Here is a 14,982-nt window from a genome sequence, read left to right as displayed (position 1 = left end):
TCCTTCGATCTCGGCCCACGTTGTTTCTGAGGATTTCTCGGGAGCTCGGCCTCCGTCCCTCCCAGCCCTGTGCGGGGCCTGACAAGCTCTTCAGACCCCTGGATTTGTCTGGGCGGTAGGGGAGCAGGGAGTGGGAGCCAGCTCAGAACTCTATGTGGAAAGGATAGTCCTTGTGATTTTCAGCTCTGGAAACCAGGGAACAAGTGAAAAACAGAAACAAAGCAGGGTTACTATTTTTAAGAGAACCATTTTAAATGACATCATTACATATTTTATACTCCCTAATGTACGAAATTCATATTTGGGTTCACTCCCTGGACCATCCCCAAACAAGGAAATACTTCTGAAGAGAGTTCATTACCTAACGTGTATGATAAATACCCATCCAGGAACCAATCATTCCATCGGAATACTGCTTCCTCTCTTTTGAAAGCAGTGAAGGAGCCGTACTTACGTGGGGAACATGGTCAGTCGGAGGTTCCTGTTCAGCCTGAGGAGGTCATTCATATCCTGTTCTGTTAATTCAAAATCAAACACCTGGAACAAAATAAAATGTTCATGGGGAACTCAGTTCAGTGAACGCTTAACTGAGCACGTGTTACCTGCAGAGCACTGTGCTGGTGTGTGGGGGACATAATGATGCAACAAAGCACTTCATGTGACACCTGGGACATTCCCTGACCCTCGGCCTCAGTTCCCAGGACACACTGGGACTCTGGCCATTTGTCTGGCGTTGGCTACAGCAGGAACCCTTGGAAAGACAGGGTGTGTGCGGTGTCCGTGTGCGGCTGAGGGCCGGGCAGGAGGTGCAGGGGGAGTCCGTCTTTGTCCGGGTGGTGACGGGTCCTGACTGGCCCCTACCCTCCAGAGACCCTCCTCGTGCGCCTGGCAGAAACCAGGGACTCCACGGCAGCATTCCGCTGGAGGCAGAGCTGGGCACGGGCAGTTTGATTGAGGGGAGAGGTGAACAGTCTGGAAGGGTCCCTCCCATCAGGGTGGGCAGCCCCGGGGACAGCGTTAGTGAGCGGTACTAGGTGCAGAGCAGGCGTCCAGGTGGCCTGGCCGGCTCCCTGGCCCCTCATCACGTGTCCTTCCCCTGTCTGACCCTGTCTGTGTGCCCTGGCAGGTGGCCTCTGGGCTCAGCTCTGGGTCCCCCCGTGTGGCCTGTGCTTCGCTGGCCCCTCTCCTGTGTCACAGTCACACAGGCCGGGCCTGTTGCTGCGTGTGTGGCCGCCCAGCTCACGCATGATCCCAAACACCTTCCTGGATATTCTCAAGAATCCGTTTCGGGTTGACAGATTTGGGGACGACAATCACGTTCCTCTGGATCTGAAACCGGATCAAAATCTGCAGGATAAAAGGAAGTCTAAGATGAGACAAAGAGAGTCACGTGGAGTCAGAGAGCAGCCGCTTCCCCTACGGGTCACATTTCACTGTGCAGTGGAGCCCAAGGACCAGGGCAGCAGGCACGGTCACTACATGCGCTCTGCTCCAGGGTCCTTAGGGACCAGAGGACACTTCTGCACTGACCCACTAGCACATCTGGAAGGGTGGCTGCTGGCCCAGGAGCTCAGAGGACCATCTAGAGAATTCACTAAGGTGTCCAATCCCCCAAACGGCTAGACATCAGAACAAGGAGGAGAGTCATAGACTCCTTTTGTGTCCACTCCGCTGGTGGGCTAAGGGCAGTGGCCTGGGAGCTCTGTGCACAGAGAATCCCTCTGGGGCCTGAATGAGCAGGACCATAGCGGCCCCAAGAGGCTGGTAAACACAGGACAGTTCTCATTAGTCAGCATCTGGGCCAGAGTGAGGAGGCCTCCCCCTGCCCAGCCCATCGCGTCAGGAGCAAGCAGAGAGGTGCCCTCCCAGCTCAGGGGCGAATCCTACCTGAGCTGGAGACTTATGGTGCTTCCGTGCAATGGTCTGGATCACCGGATTGTCCATCAGGTCCACCCCCCCACTAGAGAGAATGGCACAGGGATGTGAGGCCAAATATGTGTGCTTCTTTCTTTAAAGAAACAAGACTTTCTCCAAAAGGGAAACTCTACTTCACTTCTGTCTGATCGTGACACTTGCTCAGTGTGGGAAATCTAAATACTGCAGAAAAGCTTATCACCAAATCCACCACCGAGAGATAACCGTGGTCAGCATTTTGGAGGACACAGCTGGACACATGGCCTTCACATCTATTTGGTGCTTTGTCTGGAGACCCAGGCAGCAACATCAGAGTGTCTAAGGTGTGCCCCTTGGACCTCTGACCTCTTTGTGTAGGACTCAGAGCAGTGTCCACAGCACCATCAGCATGAGTAGATAATTGATAGCAGTCACAGAAAAGTTCACCTCAAATACCAAGAGAAAGTTGAGACAGTGGACATGCGGAGCCTTTATGCAGAGACTGTGGGTCTGCCCCTCAATTTCTGTCCAGCAGTGGCCAGGCCCTAAGCATTCTAGAAAGCTGTAAATTTTTTTTTCATTCCTCACCTGTGGATATTTTTCCATGCTTTTTAGATAGAGTGAAAGGGAGAGAGGAAGAGAGAAAGAGAAACATCGATGTGCGAGAGACACATAGCAGTTACTAGGTTTCAAGCACCAGGGTAGAAACAGTCCTCCTCATCTGTGAAGGGGCCAAACAGAGCCCATTCCATCTGCCCAGGGGTGTGGGACATCAGCCACCCCTTCTCTCGAACGGCTCCCACCACCCACTCTCTCACTGGGTTCCTCCACCCCAAGCTCAGTTGTGAGTACAAAGCCTCTAGGAACTCCCTCACTGCTGCCAAGTTCACACACACGTGCCCCATTCCACATGGGCAACACACAGGCAATAACAGTCAAATAACTTTAGCCTTTCCTGGGTCACTAATATGTCCCAGGCCCAAGAGTCATGGCTTAGATGCAGTCTCCACAACTCAAGTAGCTCTAACCAGGAGAGACTGAGAAGGAAATAATGACAAGATAGTGTGACAAGGGTTGTGGATGAAACACAAATGAAAGGAAGTCAGGAGGGCTTCCTGGGGGAAGTGATGCTGAATTGAGCCTTACATTAGAAACAGAAGTAAGCCAGACTAAGAAAAAAGATAATAAAAAGATGTCTAGGTAAAGAGAACAGTATCTGCAAAGGCACAGAGACTAGAAAGCAGGAGTCCCACATAATCCCAAATGGTTGGCACATAGCATGTTTGCATAAAGAAATGAGGCAGGAATAGGCAGAGGCCAGACCAGAAATTGAAGGATTTGTAAGCAGGAGAGTGACATAACCATAATGAGATGGCTCCCTTCCGCTGCCTTGTGGAAGGTGGCTGAGAACCAGGCACACCTGGGAGTCGTTAAGAGGCTGCTGTTATCACCGGGGAGAATTTGTACTTAACGAAGGCAGTGATGGTGAGAACAGAGACTCCAAGTTTCCTGGCAAAATAACTAGTGCATCTTGCTGATGAGTTGGACTGGGGGGACTGGAATGAGGACGTCTGTGGCCCATGTGGCAGAGTGGATGGCTCATCCACTGATGTAGGGAGCACAGTACACATTTCAGGTTCTGGGAAGACAATTCTACAGAGGTCAGGATGTCTGTGACCCGTCCAGAGAGGTCTCACAGAGCGCTGGACGTACCAGGGAAGAGATCAGCAGAGGATGCTGCCTGCTGGCTGTATCCCTTAAACATCGCTGCCCTTCTTGAGGCACCACTGAAGGTGACTCCTCTGCTTTCAGCACCAGCTCCTCCCTCAGCTCACTGACAGGGTCACTGACCATTCCTCCTGCCGGGTGCCCGCGGTCTCCACACCCTGCCCACCTCAAACCCTCTGCTAACTGTGCAAATGAAACTGGAGTGTGGGTCAATTTCAGGCCACAAACCCCTACCTGGAACCCCCAAGGGGCTGGTAGGCAATCACGGACACATCTCTGGACTGGCAGAAGCTGATCAGGTTCCTCTGAGTGAGGTATGGGTGGCACTCGATCTACAAAGAGACTCACAGCTGAGCAAAGAACATGCAGAATAACGGGACTCTAGAAAGAGGACCTATGTCAACATCCTGGCTGCATCACCGATGAGTCAGGGGACCCACCTCCAGGCACGAGTGTCCACCCCTGTGAAGTAAAAGGCTGGGACGTGAGGTCTCCAAGAGGCTTCTCGCTGTACACCAGCTTGAGGAACACCTGTGCCACCTGAACGCTCAAGAATCCCGGCTCCCTGACCACTGAGGTAAAGGTGTGGCCCTCCCCCCTCCTCCTCCCCTTTACCTTGCATGTAGCAGATCATTAGCTGACACATTATATACTGTCATTCTTTGCGATTGTCTATCTGTTGCCACTAGGGCATAACCTCCATGAAGGCAGGGATCTGGGTCTGACTTTTTTTGTTCATGACATCCCCTCAACCTCTAGAATAAGGTAGGCATACAGCAGGTGCTCAGCGAGTGCTGAGTGAATGAAGCTGGAGAGTTACATGTGACATACACATGCCACAGGCAACTCCAAGGGTCAGTTTAAGAAACTCGAGAGCATGCCCTGGCCGGTTTGACTCAGCAGTTAGAGCGTCAGCCTGCGTACCAGAGAGACCCGGGTTCGGTTCCTGCTAAGGGCATGTACCTCAGTTGCAGTTTGTCTCTGGCCCTGGTTGGGGTTGTGTGTGTGGCAACTAGTCAATGTGTCTCTCTCACATCGATGTTTCTCTCTCTCTCTTCCTCCCTCTCTCCCTCTGGCTCTATCTGACAATAAATGCAAAAATATCCTTAGGCAAGGATAAAAAAGAAAGAAAGAAACTGGAGAGCACATTCCTGTGTCTTCAACACTGTAAGTTCTCATGTTGGATTCCAGGTCATCAGTGAACTTAAAATAAATACCATCTAAGCAAGATAAGCCAGTTAGATAAAAACAAATATCATATGATCTCTCTTATATGTGGAATCTAATGAACAAAATGAACTGACGAACAAATTAATGCCAGAGGTATGGATGCATGGAACAGAAGAACAGCTGGGGGAGGGGGGGGTAAGGGTGTGACAGGAAGAGATTAACCAAAGAACAAATATGCATAACCCAAGGACACAGACAATAGTATGGGAAAGGCCTGGGGTGGGGCTGCATTGGGTGGAGGGGGGAAAAAGGAAGAAAATGGGCGACATCTGTAATACTGTCAACAAATAAAAAAAAGAGACTTAGTTTAGAGTGAGTCCAGGACCATGGACAGTGCCCACGAGGTGCAGGCTCTCAGGACTGGCAGGCAGAGCTTCAGGGTCTTCTGAAGACTCCTCTGAGGACACAGGGCTGGTAGTTCCCCACCCTATCTAGGAAACAGATCCTGCAGCCCCTCCTCACCCCACAGACTAGGCGACACCCCTCCCCATGACTTAAAGGGCCACTCAACAAAATGCGACGCAGAACCGGAGCGGTTACCCACAGAAGGCTGTGTGTGAGGGTTAAAAGCAGGGGAGCTCAGCAACTCTGGCCACTCCTCATGGGTGGTGACCCGAAGAGCTTCCAGAAGGCTGAGGACATTCTGGCTCTTGCTCTGGGTGCTGAAGACGTGAGTACATTCACCTGTGGAAATTCACTGAGCTGTGTCCATTAAGTCAGCCGAGTCCTTTAAGATTTGTGCACTTTTCTGTATCTAAGTCATACCTTCATTTACAAGTGTACTTATAAAAAGAAGAGAATGTGATGCTCTATTCTTAATATCTCCACACTCAAACTACCCATGTGCCCATCGCCCACAGATGGGATAGCTACACAATGGAATCCCACACAAAATCAAGGATGTGTCGACAGGCTCACTCGAATGTGGGAGGATCGAACACATACAGTGCTGAGCAAAGAAAGCCCGACACAGAAGAGCACAAACATGGCATATTTTCTATATAAAGTTCAAAGGCTAATCTGGGCTGTTGAAGTCGGACTGTGGCGTCTGGGGAGCTGGCACGAGAAAGCAGCAGGGTGGGGGCTTGTAGGGCACTGGCCATGGTGTTTCTTCCACTGGGTGCTGGTCCAGAGCTAGGTCCAATTACAAGAATTTATCAAGCTCTATTCTTATGTGTGCACCTTTTTGCATGTACATAACATGCTAATAAAAATTCTAAGTAAAATAAATGCCCTTTCTACATACAAAAGCAGCCATTCTAGGAAGCACTGTAACCCTGTCCTTACAAGTCATTTCTCAGCACTGCATCTGAGCAGAGCCTGTGAACCTTTTGGTCGTCCATCTATTTCAGGCTGCAATCTGCTCTGGCTGGGGAGGGGAGAGGGGTCCCTGGTGAGTCCCCAGGGACGCAGCACCACCTCTCACCATCATTAATGAGGGTTAAGCACCTGCCAGACCCTTTTCCACTTCTAAACATACCTGGTGATTCACCCTATGGCTGCATGGGGACAACAAGCTCAGCTTATGCCCTGACTTTCAAGGACACCACCTCACCAGATGAGCATTTTAAAAGGTCTCGCCTGTCTACCCATCATTTGTCTAACTGCTCCGTAGTCACGATTTTTGACAGCTGCTGGAGAAAGTGCCTATGTCGTGCTCCACCCCATTGGGTTTCCAGTGTAGCCACATGGAGGTAACAGCTGAAAAGCTGACTCCACCCTTTCAAGCTGCTTAGCCATCCACAGCTCACCTGGTTAGTCAGTGGCCTGACCCTCAAGTTGGGTTTTGTCAAAATTCTCTCCAGCTGTTCATGATTGAAGTTGGACACGCCAATGGCTTTCACCAGCCCTGCAGTCACCAGGTCCTCCATGGCCTAAAGAAAACAAGAATTATTTTGGGTGCGTGGGCTCTGTCTGCTCCACTGGTAATTCATGGCCCCCACTACTTTGCACAGTATCCTAAAACTGGCTCCACCCAATATCCTAAAATATTTTACTTAATGTGTTATAATCATTTCTGCACTTGAGGTTTACTCCCAGCTCCATCATTTGGTAGCTGTGGGCACATGATGTGACTTCACTAAGCCTCAATTTCCCCATATGCCAAATGGGGACAATGTTGTCCATGTCACAAGGTTAAGGTTCCCAGCAAATAATGAACACAAAGCATTTAACTAACACTCGGTGCATGTACCTACGATTTCTGTTTCCCTGAATGGCTGTCGACATGGTGTTGGCAAGGATGGCCACTGTTGACGCTATCTGCTCACCAGTTTCTACCTTATCATCCCCAGCACAATGATGTGTCATCATTCTAGTCCACCACCTTGTTAAGGGTCTTGAGGGGACAAACCCCAAGCTCTGTGCTGTTCACTGCCCAGCAATTGGGACTGGGCCCAGCTTCAGGGAGAGCATGGCCTGGTCCCAGGTTAAGTTGTCAGCACAAGTCCTAGCGGCCATGGGGCTGGTAGCCAGAGTCGGTGTGCTCTGCACAATCACCCAGATCTCACTCGTGCTATGAACAGCAGAGCTCCACCCATGTCCTTCAAAAGAAGCAGTGTCTGTGACAGAAGGGTTGGGGACCCCCGACGCTGTTCCCAACAGATCAGACACCTCGTTTAGAGCGTGGCCTGGCCCAGCGCTTCTCCCTGATGATGCTCCCCTCCCCCTCTGCCTGGATGACGTCAGTACTCCCACGCCTGCACCTGTCCACCTCACCCAATGGCTCCAGTCTCATTTCCCTAAACCGGGCAAGTTCCAACGAGAACCTGCTTTCATCCCGTGCCTCACACTCACCCTCATGTTGATTTGCAAGATTACAGGTGCCCAGTAGGCTGGGCTAGAGGCCAGAGTCAGAAGGAACCTCCTGTCACACCATCAATTCACTGCCACCCTCTCAACCTGTCACTTCCTGACTCCCATGCTCAACACTACTTCAGGCCTCATCACTTGTCGTCTGGACACTGGCAGGAGACTGGGAACATGGTCCCTTCCTCCATGCATCTCCCTGACCCACCCCAACTTCACCATCTGCCAAAGTTTTCATTCTGAAATGCTTACAAAAGAGCTAAAGGAACTATAAAATACTAGAAGTAACCATGGAAAATGAACTTTTAATTTTCCTTTTATACTCTGTAGTTTCTGTAATGACCATGTGATACTTTTTAATAAGAACATAAACATTTAAGAATTTAAGAATAAAGGGACATCTGGATTTGTTATCCCTGAAATACACATTTCAGAGAGATGAACAAGAGGAAACAGGTCTCCGAGTCCCGCAGCCAGGTGCCCTGTCCCAGTGTACACTGCACTCCTGCATTTGGAAGAGACAACCCAGTGTCTCTGCACACAGGGAGCTCAGGACCTCACAGCTTCCCATTCGGAGGCCCAGCGGGAGGATGAAGGCGCCACTGGCGAGCTCAGCTTACCTCCCACGTGTCGAGGAAATTGGTGTTACTTGGTATCACCATGCCACTGCGGTCAAAGGGCACATCTATTTCCCCGGGCTGTAAGAACCAGGAGAAAGGAGCTTATGGAGGGCTGGGGGGTGATCACCCCTAAAGAGGAGACTGGATGGAGGGAGAATCAAAATGCAGGGGAATAATGCTGGACTCTGGGCCAGAACGCCTGGGTCCAAGCAGAGCCCTCACACGAAGCCATGGGACTTTCCTTCCCCAGGACCCACCTTCTCCTTCACAAGAGCAAGGTTTGGGTGGACTGGGTGGCCAGCAAAGTGCCCACCAGCCTGGAAGTTCACCACCTACCTCTCACATGTCAGGAAAGGACGACCTGGAATCCTCTCCCGTTGTCAGAACATTATTTAGCAATTTCAGGCGAAAAAGAGGGAAAGGGGTTTGCTTTCTCATCTTAAGTGCCCAACTGACTCTCCCAAGTCCACTGTGAGGTTCTTCCCTGCTTCTCCTAGAGTCCCCTTCATGGCAAGAGATACTGACGCCAGAAGACAGAGGAGCTCAGGAGGAGCAGCGCAGAGAGAGAGCTCGACAGGGAACAAGGGTGTCCCTTAGGACCCCAGCAGGTACTGGCGCTCAGTCCACCTGACCCACCACACACAGCTCTGTGTCACCTGTCACTGGGTGAATGGTGTATGGCAAATGCTTATTCAATGACACCTAATCATTCTCTTAAGCAACAATGGGAGGAACATCTAAAATTGCAGCCTGATGCACATTCTACAGAAATTTTTCATGATCAAGCAACTAACTGTCCCATGTCAAAACCACCTCCCCTGTTTACATAGTTCTCGACCTCTGTACAAGCACTATCGAGCCTCGTCCTTGAAGACTGCTGGCCACCCAGACAGCCACTGCAGGGGTCTGCTCGAAGGTGAGGGCTGCAGAGTAACACACGTCTGACCTGAGCCGCAGCTTCTGGGCCCCAACCATCCTACTGAATCTGTCTGCACCTTGGCTGCACCCTCTGTGCAGTGGGGATGCTGACAGTCCCCCTCACAGAACTGCTGTGGGGATTAAATGAACAGTTCATGTGAAGTTCCTAAAAGAGTGCTCGGTCCGGTGTTAAAACAACACTAGCGGCTGACAGGAAGTGTGACATAACTATTGCCATTACTTCATGCCTTATCCTTCAGGGGCACGAGTTCACAGATGGAAATCATTTCTGCGTCATTCTCCCTCATTTCGCATCTTCTGTTCTCCACCAGTGTGACTGATGTGCAGTTGCTACATGCTTTATTGAAGCTGAATACAAAGCCTGAAAGGAAAGCTGTACTAGGAATGAAGTGGTTTTTGTCCTCTAATCTAAAAAGAAACCCAAGAGCTCGGCACCCAGGGTGGGCTCCTCAAACAAGGTACACAAGTGGGAGACACCTGTGCAGCCACCATTCACTCCAGTGTAGGGGGAGCATCCTATCAGGGCCCCCAGTGCCACCTGTGTGATGGAACCCTTGGTCAGGCAGGCTGTCATCTCGGTCTGGGGCAGGCGCACAGGGACACCCTGGCCAGGACTCACATGAGGCAGGCTGGAAAGTGATTGAGCAGGGTGTGTGTGTGCGTGTGTGCGTGTGTGTGTGTGCGTGTGTGTGTGTGTGGTGGGGCATGAGATGCAATCCAGTGAGGAGAATAACACCAAATGAAAAAATGATCCCTCTCCAGGACCCTCTGGACCTGCGGCAGGTGGATAAGCAGACGTCTCCCATATCACAGAACAGACATCACTCCCCAAAGAGAACATCACTTGCATGAAGAGACAGGGTCAAGGAATTCCCTGGGACATGGGCGGTGACATGAACAGTAGTATGTCCTCTGTCTGATACCTGCTTTCACCTAAAGACCTATGGAAAAAGTGGGCTGCTCTCTTGGCTTGGAGAAGAAATGACTGGCTTAGAAGCAAAAACTGTAGTAGGTTAGAGGTCCTCAAGCCCAAGGCTCTCCTGAGCTGGGGCCCAGAAATAACTGAACATGTGTGTTTTGTGACACAGCCCTGGAACCCATGGCTGCTGGCTCAGTTCTTTCCACCACCCACTACGGCATGATGACCAGGAAAGAAGGCTGCCAGTGGGGATCTCACCAGGCCTGGGCAGTACCTTGAAACCCATGGGCCAGTGTATGAGGTAGAGGTCCAAGTACTCCAAATCCAAGGCCTTCAGAGTCTTGGAGCAGGCTGGTCTCACCAAAGACTTCTTGTGGTAGGTGCACCAGAGCTGCACAGAGACAAGTGCTGACAGTCAGCCGCAGAGACAGTGTGGGCACAGCGTTTGCCCCGGGGCCCCACAAATACAGGCTCTGGAAGACAACATCCAAGACCAGGTGGCCATAAATACAATGGGGCAGTGACGTTATCCTGCCATGGTCCAGGACTCCCACAGGGAGGGGCTTCCAAAGCTCAGCTCCCTCTGCTGGATTTCCCCTGAGGAAGTTGGGGACACCATGAAATTATTTGATGGGAAGGCTATCTGGTTATTTGGATCCACTGGGACCAAAGGAAACACCCACAGGCAGAGAAGCTATGAGGAAAAGTCAGAAGAATTTCTATACTGAGTTTCCCACTTGAACAGACTCCATGGTCAATGTTCTCTGTTACTAAGGCCTCACGATCCTGCAGGTTAAGCAAGGTGAGTCAGTGAGCACACACCACCTTGTATGTAATGAGTATTTCCACCCACACCCTCTGTGAAGTTCCAAGTGTGTAATTTGCTTTTCCCTCCTTATTTCCTTTATTACAGTATTTAGTATTAACTGTGACAGAGGCACCATCATAGCAAGAGCAAAAATAAAAATAAATAAGTAAAAGAAAGAGGATTAAAACATATGAAACCAGACTACAAACAGAATATTTACAAAAAAGAAACTAGAATACATCATATGTTAACAATAGCACTTTCTAGATGGTGAGTGTATCAGTGATTTATTTATTTTTTAAATTGTATTTCTAAGACTTTTCTAAATTTCAGGAATAAAGAGCACACATCCTCTGCTGCCTATGATCCAGCTGGGACCATCCTGTCCCGCAGTCACAGGACTAGCCCCTGAAGCACCAGGTACCTACCTCCCTACCTTGAGGATCAGAAGAGATTTTGGTTCTTTGGCCAAGGTCACACCTGGATCTCTCCTTTTCCAGCATTGATGAATTACAGAAATTTTATCCAGGCAACACATAAAAGCAAATCGACTATAGGAACAGCACTGAATCTTTCAATTATGGAAATTACTCAAGATTGTAAAACCCAGAGTCTCATCTTATACACGAAGCTGGGACCTGAGCCAGCCTCTCCTAGCTCAGGAAGGACAGCTGGAACGTGAATTCTTGGTTCTTGGCCTAATGGCGTTAACATTCTTCTTCAAAAGCAAAGGAATTCCTTGATACTCTATTTGGTCTGCTGCCAGCGTTTCCTACAGGGCCCACCTCCTGACTGTCCTCGTCATTTTCTTGCCACCTGTCTAGTGCTAAGTTCTCCCACCTACACTGCTGTTAAGGTCTCCTGCCTTCTGCCTCCTGTTTAAACTCATGTTGCTTTCACGTCCACAATCTCCTATAAACAGCACAACTCATGCTCCTAGAGAAGATAAAACCTTCGGCGGTGCTCCTTTGTGGGAAAAGAGAACTCCTTCAACGGTGTTCAGGTCTTCGAGATCAGGCTCATCCAGCTCCAGTTTCACTTCTCACAGGTCTCTGTACTCCACACACTGTCCCATGCCTCATGCTCTAGGTGTCCCCTCTGCTTCTTACACTCCCCAATGCCCTCACCTGCACCACTCCCAAGAAAAGCACAAAGCTGCAGAAGTCCTTGTCAGGTCAGGTTCAAGTACGAATGAAGTCACCAGCTCTATGGGAACATGGAAAACGATCCGTGTTCTGTGTCAGCTGTCTCATCACCCTGAGCAAACTGCTCCTGCTCTCCCTGCAGTCCTACCTTACTGACGATGAACAGGTCCTCTCGCCGAACCACGCCCTCCCTGACCTTGTACTTGATCCCAGCTCCAACCTCACTCTCATTGTAGTACAGGTACGCGCAAAGTGCCGATAACCCACATCTATTGCCACTTTCACTGCCTCTCTCACTGCCCCTGGAGCCTCCTGCAAAATGAACAAGATCCAAGTAGTTGCCCAGGGGACCACCTACAGCAGTAATAACCACATGCTTGTAAGCCCCCCGGCTGTTGTGGTTGGTTGGTTGTGCAACAGATTGTGACAGTAGATTTGTAATCTTACATGATTAGAAGTAATGAAATGGAGGCTTTGCATGGATCGGGAAGGGTGATCAGGATTAATGCAGTTTCATGCCTCTGCAGTCCAACAACGACAAAGAGGAATGTTTGGGTCTCCTAAGCACAGTTTTCACAGCTTTTCCTTACCCTGTGCACGTACATGTGGACTCCCACACCCAGCCGTGTGCAGAAGACTTAGTGCATAAAAGAATGAAAGGCAAGAAAGTCTAGAGTTAAATCCATCAAGTGCTTATTGAGCGGCTGCTCAGTGCATGGCCTTGGAGAGATGCTGGGAACAGTTGCAAGGAGGGAAACCACATCCTTGGCCTCTAAGAGTTGTTAAGTGGATAGAGGAAATAATCTAAATAATATTTAGCTAAATGGGGTTGGTCATTCTAATTCCTACCCCTCCAATAATAACTTCCTATATGACATCTCAGAGGAACATCTTTTTATCAAAGACTAAATTTTTTAAAAAATTAATGCAAATTGGAAAGTTTAGTTTAAGTCTCAAAGCAGTGACAGGGGTCAGACATCCAAAGTAGAGAAAGTTCCAAAGTTCCAAGTGCTTCCACCCTCAGGTTTTTACACAGGGGACGAAAATTTTCTGTTTAAAACCAAGTTAGTAATGGCAGAATTTTATCTTTTTGATAGAATGTGTTTCAGTTAACAGTTGTCTGCTGTTTTATCTGGTTAGGTGACTGCCACTCTTTCTGTCTGACAACCTTTTCTCCTGGGTTTTCCCAAACATTATTTCTGGATAATATGATTTGGCTTCGATATGAAATATCATAGAGACAACAACCCCCACTTTCAGATAATCTGCGATGTAAAGATGGAATCTTTCAAACACAGGGAGCCTCCCAGGGAGGTACAGGACTAGCGGGGCTGGCTAATGCTGCTGCAGGGGTCCCTGGGGTTGTCCCTGCGGGTGGCCCCTCCACATCAGGACAAGGGAAGGTAAGAAAAGGTGCCGCCCCTCCCCCACCGCGAGGCCCCCTCACCTTCCAGGTGCCCAGGCCCAGAACCGGTATCTTTGGTATCTTTGCCCTGCTTCGACCCTGCTTCTGTGGCTGCCTCGCTGCCTGCAGGTAAGCCTCCGCGGCGGGCTCCCGACGGGCTGGCGACTCAGCCTTGGACATCTCCACTGGGGGGCAGCGGGAACTGGCTGGTGGCTGGGAGCTGGCGGTTTAGCTGAAGGTGCCGCGTGGGCCAGTGAGCACGCCCACATCTCTGGAGAAAGTCGTAGGACGTTGGGAATCAGGGTGCGCGCGCTGGGCACTGAGGTCCTGGCGGATCCGGTCTCCTAGCATCGCACAAGAGGCGCCCTGCACCCGGAGGGGCGCGAGACCAAGCTGATGGGCTGGGGTTCTCAGGGTCCCAGGGTCCACAGCGCCACCCCCCAGGGCAGCCTGGAGAGGATGGGGTCTAGGGAGCTGTGTGCACAGCTAGGGGCGCTAGGGGCTCGGGTAAGCTCCGACCCCCCCCCCCCATGGGGAGGGGCCTCCAGGGTAAGGAGAGGAGGCCTGATTCCTCCTCCACAGCTGTTGTGCTTAGGCCGGGGATCCCACAGGTTCATAGGAGAGTGTGTTGTGCTTTGTTCTCTGTGGAGGACCCGTTGCGCTGAGCCCAGTAAATGCCTTCTACCCACTTAAGTCCTTGGGACAGGGGGCGGCCTGGAGGCCACAGCAGGCACCAGACTGCTCCTCTGGTAACAGGGGCCAGACCACCCTTGCTGGACCTCAGGTCCTCAGGTGAAAGTGGGCAGAGGCATTGCCCAGGCTGGGGTGAGGAGGCTTCGAGAAGGAACTGGGCACCCAGGACAACAGATGGAAACCTGGGGACATGGAGCCCGCAGGTCCTGTCCCTTTCCCCCATGGGGCCAGAGAGCCCCACTGCCAGGGTGAGCCCAAAAGGGGGTGTGTTTCCTGTCTGCGGCTGCAGTGCTGCGGCTGACCGCCAGGGGCGGCTGTGCCCACTGTGCTCAATGGAGCACCAGGAGCAGGGAAGGGGTCAGTCATTCTGGACTTGCCCCTACCTCTGACCCAATTTGTACCCTTTATTGGCAGCCTCCATCTGCATGATGATGTGAGCTGTTTAGAGGCTGGAGAGGTCTGCGAGATCCTCTCATTGATTCATTCCGCTACTGTGAAAAGAGGAAAATTACTTTTTACTTGTGGGACTATCAGAAAATTCTTTATATACTACTTCCACTTCACAAATGGCCACAAGATTTTTGCGTTTGCTACTGTTCATATTGTGTGACCTGCCCCTCTTTTGTCCTACTCCAGTGTGAAAATAAGTCGTCCCTGAACCTGGATGAGACTTGCAGGGTGGGGACCGTGAAGGCAGGCACACTGAAGAAGCTGGTAGAGCACCTGGTGTCTGCCTCCAGAGCAGGACACTGTCCCTGCCTCCTTGTCTATCCCTGAAACTTCTCCAGCACCCA

General features: G+C 50.7%; 1 protein-coding gene across 1 annotated transcript; it reads right to left on the bottom strand.

The window, feature by feature from the left end:
• Nucleotides 1–13,675, bottom strand: AKR1E2 (aldo-keto reductase family 1 member E2). The gene is given in 11 exon segments (XM_036264702.1): nt 1–185; nt 455–537; nt 1,258–1,347; nt 1,888–1,960; nt 3,856–3,953; nt 6,603–6,725; nt 8,280–8,357; nt 10,412–10,528; nt 12,239–12,339; nt 12,342–12,402; nt 13,538–13,675. Coding segments are annotated over 11 exon segments (1,005 nt in total). The 3' UTR covers nt 1–142.
• Nucleotides 13,676–14,982: the final 1,307 nt, after the last annotated feature.

The sequence above is a fragment of the Molossus molossus genome, unplaced genomic scaffold (genome assembly GCF_014108415.1).
Source record: "Molossus molossus isolate mMolMol1 unplaced genomic scaffold, mMolMol1.p scaffold_m16_p_1, whole genome shotgun sequence".
Taxonomy (NCBI): Eukaryota; Metazoa; Chordata; class Mammalia; order Chiroptera; family Molossidae; genus Molossus; species Molossus molossus.
Note: the sequence above shows the minus strand (reverse complement) of the source record. Positions and strands in the feature narration are given on the sequence as shown.